The sequence below is a fragment of the Trifolium pratense genome, linkage group LG1, assembly GCF_020283565.1.
Source record: "Trifolium pratense cultivar HEN17-A07 linkage group LG1, ARS_RC_1.1, whole genome shotgun sequence".
Lineage (NCBI taxonomy): Eukaryota > Viridiplantae > Streptophyta > Magnoliopsida > Fabales > Fabaceae > Trifolium > Trifolium pratense.
Window position 1 is genome coordinate 424,992 of NC_060059.1, and position 6,617 is coordinate 431,608.

General features: G+C 36.5%; 1 protein-coding gene across 1 annotated transcript; it reads right to left on the reverse strand.

Moving 5' to 3' along the window:
- Positions 1-254: 254 nt before the first annotated feature.
- On the reverse strand, positions 255-6,411 carry LOC123908750 (2-isopropylmalate synthase 2, chloroplastic-like). Its single transcript, XM_045959471.1, has 12 exons — positions 5,562-6,411; positions 5,229-5,442; positions 5,051-5,131; positions 4,874-4,963; positions 4,697-4,783; positions 3,778-3,878; positions 3,229-3,262; positions 3,074-3,148; positions 2,792-2,875; positions 2,150-2,284; positions 740-885; positions 255-649 (listed from the first exon to the last, which is right to left on the reverse strand). The coding sequence occupies exons 1-12, from the start codon at positions 6,236-6,238 to the stop codon at positions 517-519; spliced, it is 1,857 nt and encodes a 618-aa protein (XP_045815427.1). The 5' UTR covers positions 6,239-6,411; the 3' UTR covers positions 255-516.
- Between the last annotated feature and the right edge of the window lie 206 nt (positions 6,412-6,617).

Genomic DNA, 6,617 nt, shown 5'->3' on the forward strand with positions numbered 1-6,617 from the left:
AATTGTAAAACAAAACTCCTGCATTGACCCAACGAAATTTGAGTGATACAATACAAGAAGCTCAGTCATGGGCCATGGCATTGATGAAAGTACTTGGATTATTTATCAAAGAAATAGACGTTTTGCTGTAATCTGTCAACTGCCAAGATGTTTTGTGACTTCAACATCATCATCTTTTGAAATTTGAAGTCACTGCACTGCACCTTGTAGACTCCGCCCTAACACAGATGACTTTTATCACTAAAGCACATTAATTAATAAATAACAATGAAGAACACCTGAACAATTAAAAGAAAAAATATTCCCAGCGGTCTGGATATTTAAAAAGGACTTAAATTACATTCATTGCTAAGGTCACTTGGATATTAATAAACTGAGTGCGAATAATTCACTTTACGATGCAGCTACACTCCCTTAAAACTTGAGAAAGGTAATGATACTGCTGTAACACTCTTCCTTTTGGCACAATTAACACGAAATGAAATGAAACTGCAACCAAAGCAATGACATGAACTCTCAAATATTTGATGCAGAAATTGGGATTTTTTCAGCAGATGAAGATGGTTCCTTGAAGCTAAGCATTTTGTTTATCGCAGCAATATAGGCCTTGACGCTGGAAACAACCACATCCATTCCTGCTCCAGTCCCACTAAAAACAAAGAAAATACATCATGTTGATGGGTTGTTAATTAGAAACAAGATGGTACATTGCAGCAATCTACTTTAGAATTCACCGTACCTAAAAGTTCGCTGGATACTTTCTCCAGTTAAAGCATGAGTGGATGTATGATTGCTGTCCCCGCGAATTACAACTCGGGTAGTGGCAATTGCATCAATGCCTTCGGTGACTGCATTCATGGAGTACTCAAGAAGAGTTGCTGGTTCCTGCACATATATTAAGAGTAGAAGATTCCTCCATCATATTAAATAGTGCCAACAATTCCAGCATAATTCAATTAAATGTGCAAATCAAAGCGATCATGAAACATATGAGATTTCTAGTCTGGGTTAGGGAAGAAGGAAAAGAGAAAAGATGATTAATGGTAATAAACTGAAAATATTACTTATAATTACTAACAATCTCAGACTAACTTACGGCAGATAGATTGCTTAACATCAAACTGTCAAAAAAAATCGCATTAAGGCTCTGTTTGTTAAAAAAAGCTATAAGCTCGTGAGAAAAAATTGTTACCAAACACATTTATTTTGGTCATATGAGCTTATAAACTATAAGCTATCCCCTATAAGCTCAAATTTTGTCTTGCCAAACAAAGCATGAATATGGAAATAAAATCCGGAAATATAACCAAAATTACAACACAACTCATAAGATTTCTTCTTCAATTGCAGAACTCCATATAATAGTAAGATATCCTGAACAGTGACTATTCAGTCCAAGAAACTAAAGTTTCAAGTAGGACAAACTGCAACACCCAGAGAATTTGAATTTTCAAAGTTCAGGCAATGACATTATAATGCCAGTTATGTCAAAGAAAAGCTAGATTGACAATATTTTTCGACCTAAAGTTTAAAAATGATCATTTTTTTGGTAGAAACACAATACCAAGACAAGGTAAAACAGATCATAATATGATAGAAACAGGTACCTTAGTACCTATGGTTCATAAAATAAATGAATAAACACATAATTTATTACTTTGCCCTCTATTGTAGTGCAATAGACAGACACACAACACTCACACTCTTGACAGAAATAGAATAAAAGGAAAGGATTGCTATCCAAGAAATTTGAGAGTCATGGTCCCTCACTTCCAAGAATTAGAGAGCTTGACTTCTCCCAATCAATATCCAGTGCCCAAATAATTGCCTCCTGATATTTCCTTCAGTTTTCCTCTTTATTCAAAATCTATCTAATAACATAACCGCTACCTAAAACATAATGACTACTAGTTGTTGCTTAATAACATAATAATTGCAGCGTCATAGTATAACAGCAATATTAACAAGAGGCCTAATACAATCTTGAATGTAAAAATGCAAGTCTTCAGATTTCCATTAGTTTGCAACAAGATACCTCATATTGAACCAAAGAAAATAGGCAAGAAAAATACTTAGACATGCTGATATGCTTTCAAAACAAAGGAAAACAATAAGTTACTAGCAACTAGGTATATATAAGGCTTCAAACCTTCACAATCAGATCAATAGCTTTGTATGCTGAATCCACAGGCCCTGTACCAACAGAACAAGCAACGTGCGTGCTACCATCATCACCAACAAGTCTGACAGTTGCTGTTGAAAGACCAAGAGTTCCACAAGTCACCTGAACTGGATAAATATTGATTAGTGATATGAACCTGGTTTCATAATACAAAATATAAGAAAAAAATCCCTTTGAATACGACACTGCACAATTTTGAGGGTCTATCCTCTCAGAATGACTAGATCTCCTCTCCTTCTCATCCCACCACATATTTATACACAACATCATTTATTTATTGTAAGTTGTAACTATCTCCACCAAACTACACTAACCCTCTCACCAACAGTCTTGACAGACAACTAACAATTAGCTTATGTTTATTTTATTATTGTCACAGCTGTTATATCAAATTTTAAAAAAGGGAAACTTTGAGCTACAAAGCTACGGTCATGGCAAGGTCCAGGAAAGAGGCAGACCCAATGTGGTTCTATTGTAAACGGTCTTAATTAAGAAACTAATTCCATGATTTAAACCCATGACCATCTAATCACATAACAGTAACTCCCACCGCTGCGCATTATTAGCTTCCGTTCATTGTAACAAATTTCAAAGAACATTTCAAATTACCTGCAAACCATCAAGCTTCCAGATAGGCTCTGCCTGAAAAACTTCATCTGATACCAATGCTCTGAGATCAGCGTCAGTAATCCTCTGTTATAAAAAACAAAAGTAAGTTACCAGAACATATCCAACGGAAAAAGTGGGAGTAATCACTACTGGTTTCATTTGTCAAAGTTCATATTAATGGCTTGGTATAAAATGCTACTTATCATAAAACAATTAGACCTAATTCATTGACCGAGTAAATGAAATGGAAACACACGAAGTAAATCACCAGTTCTTATATACCTTCTTTTGCTCAGCCACGGCTTTGAAACGCCAAAATAAAGTCTGAACTTGGTCATCTTTAAGTTCATATCCAAGCTGAAACAGAAGAGAGTAACTCATAAAAACAGAAGAAACCATTCAAAAGACCTTTAGCTACAACATAAATGTATGGATACCTCTTCAAGTCGCTTTCTCAGAGCATGGCGTCCACTACATCATTAGGAGCGAAGTGTTTGTTCAGAGAACAAAATAAAAGAGCAGTTAAATCAATTGCGCCATGTGTTAGAGAGAAGATAAACTACCATCCAATGTAAAGACAATGTTCAGTGTTGGTTATACAGTTACAGAAGCAACCCAATGTCTAAAATTATAGTCATGGTAAAACGTATTTAATTAAATTATGGGTCACGGTAATTTGTTCCCTAAGGGAACTTGCTAAGGAATCTAAAAATATAAATTGTGTTGGAAAAAGTAATTTTTAAACATTCAAGAAATTGAATGCACGAATCTACTATTAATTTACTAATAACATGTGCCCCCCTTGGGGCACATGTTAGCATTTGCCTTAAATTAAATCATTTCAACTCGGCTCACCGTTCATGGTGATTGCAAACGTTAACGTAACATATGAACATAATACATAATAATTTAGGAGACGCGAGAATTGGAAGCATGTACAAGATCCACACAGATATAAGTGTTCTGGAAATAAATAAATAACATACCTAAGCTTCCCCAGCACAATACCAGCTTCATTGGATCTTTCAAGTCCAATGTCCTCGGGAGATATTATTTCGTATGTACCTTTGTGTTTAAGCATTCCATCCTACAACACAGTGGTGAAGATATTAGTTACTTCTGGTTTGAACAACCACACTAACAGTACATTTGTTATAGGTGAAAGTTGAAAAGAAAAATAAAAGTGAGGGAAATAGAGGATAAGAATATCTCTCTCTCTCTCTCTCTCTCTCTCTCTCTCTGTTTTTTTTTTTTTAATGGCAAACTGTTGGTATGTTAATTGTTATGTTGTTTTTTTTTACACCTTGCCAGGACTTGAACCCGGGACCTCCGACTCCTTTAACCCTTAGCTCAACTAGTTGAGCTACCCATCCCACCCGATCTCTCTCTGTTTGGTTAAACAGAGAAATTGGGGAGAGAGAGAGAGAGCGAGAGATTGAGAGAACATAATCATGTGGGGCTCATGTCTATTTGAGTCTTGGCACTCATGGTGGGAACATAGTTGCCGGAGGTCCCTTTTTTTATTATGTATAGACTCTTTCAAAAAGACATAGCTACGACACTACACTATAAATGATGCTTTGCTGTATTTTATAACAATGAAATCAAATCAATTTATATATGTCAAAGGAATTAAAAAACATTAATGTAGTTTTAGGTTAAATCTCACAAGGACCAAACCGTTTGAATTAAGCTTAAAAAGTTTGTTTTTCATTTATCAAGTGTATCTTTCTATGTTGCAAAAAGAAGTTTCAGCTCGTCCAATAGGGTAAGAAATCCATGGAATATCTGATTTGATTTTGTTCAGGATTGAAAAGTCACGTGCAAATAAAATGTATTTAGTATTTTAAAAACTTAAACAATCTACAGTATACTCAAATATATGTAGTTATCATAATAACCAACCTGATGTATGCCACTTTCATGAGCAAATGCATTAGCTCCGACAAGAGCCTTGTGTGGCTGTAACTGCAAACCAGAGTACTCTTCAACCTATAGAAAAAGATAACAAAGAAGCAAACAATCAACAAATGTCTTTAAAGGGTAAAAAAAAAAACAGAAAGATGACTGCAGATACAAAACCATTTTGCTTGTCAAATAAATGTGCCTTGTATTAATTCCAGTGTGGAGATTGTTGAAGATATGTCCTCCACATTTCAGGGCCATCACAACCTTGAAAAGAAAGCAAAAAATGAGTTTCCAAACACCAACAAACAATAATGTCATTACATCAACGAAACAACAAAGATTAACCCTCACCTCTTCCAAGGAGGCATTTCCAGCCCTTTCACCGATCCCATTAATTGTGACTTCCAGCTGCCTAGCACCGGCACGTGCACCCTGAAAGCAACCAAGAGCAATAACATACAAATTCAGAATCCAACATACAAATGCAATGTATGTATAGGTGAAAACTAAAATAGACAAAAATACCCACCTCAATGGTGTTAGCAGTAGACAGTCCAAGATCATTTTGACAGTGTGTGGAAATAATAACATTCTCAACACCAGGTGTATTAGCTTTTATATCAGCAATCAGTTTCCCAAATTCGCTCGGCATAGTTATGCCAACAGTGTCAGGTATGTTGAGTGTAGTAGCCCCTGCCTTAATAACTTCTCCAAGTATTTGATAAAGAAATTCCCTATCCGACCTGGTATCATCATATCATATCATAAACAACCAACAACAAAAACAGAACAATAGTTAAAAAGTGAGTTAAAATAAAATGAATGATACTGTTAAGTCATTGAGATACAAATGAGTGAATACCTGCCAGCATCTTCAGGACTGAATTCGACGTCTTGGCAGCCTAAACTACGAGCGAATGCGACCATACTTCGGGCTTTTTGGATGACTTGTTCTCTGGACATTCTGAGTTTGTACTCCATGTGAATGGCGCTGGTAGCAATGAAAGTGTGAATCCTTGGTCTCTTTGCATGTTTAACGGCTTCCCAAGCAGTTCGAATGTCCTTTTCGTTACATCTGGAGAGGCCACAGATGACAGGAACATAGCCGTTTTGGTCGACGGCGTTTCCGACCTCATTGGCAATCATTTTGACAGCTTCGAAGTCGTCTTTAGAGGCGGCGGGGAATCCAGCCTCAATGATGTCTACGCCAAGCTTGGAAAGCTGGCGAGCAATGTCGAGTTTCTCTTTGGAAGTCATGGAGGCGCCGGGGGACTGTTCGCCGTCGCGGAGGGTGGTGTCGAAGATGCGGACATAAGAAGGGTCAGGGATGTGGTTGGGGATGTAAGGAGGACGGTGGCGAGGGGGTTGTGGTTGGGGTTGTGATTGGGAGGAGGAAGAGCAAGATATGGAGAAATTGGGAAAAGAGTGAAGGAGGCGTGGTTTAGAGAAATGAAGGCGGAGTTGGAGTTGTTGATTGTGGGAAGAATGAAAACGTGTGGAGGTGGGAGAGAAGAGTGGAGTTCGAATAGTGGTAGCCATGGGAATGGGGATGGGAATGGAATAGAAACCCTAGTAGCTAGAAAGAGGAGAAGAAGTAAAGGAAGAAGAATTGAATTGAAATTGAATATTCAGACAGTATGCTATGCGATGCGGCGGCTGGGATATGCACGATGACTGCGCTGGGTAAACTTTATTTTATTTTATTTTATGGCATTTTTTAATATAATATGAATTTATATATTATATATATAGGTTTAATCTCTATCTCTATAGTATAATAACATAGCGTAATATATATATATATATATATATATATATATATATATATACACCAGACACCGTGAGATTTATGGGTCTTATGCGCTATTTTATACTATAACATTAAAAAATTATTTGTATAAGTAGTAAATTTAAAATT

Excerpts from the sequence above, each read along its gene's own strand:
- LOC123908750 (XM_045959471.1), bottom strand. The coding sequence starts at position 6,238 with ATGGCTACCACTATTCGAACTCCACTCTTCTCTCCCACCTCCACACGT. Across the intron at positions 3,263-3,777 it reads ATTGTGCTGGGGAAGCTTAG|TGGACGCCATGCTCTGAGAA; the intron begins GTATGTTATTTA and ends CTAATGATGTAG. Across the intron at positions 2,285-2,791 it reads GGAAGCTTGATGGTTTGCAG|GTGACTTGTGGAACTCTTGG; the intron begins GTAATTTGAAAT and ends TATCCAGTTCAG.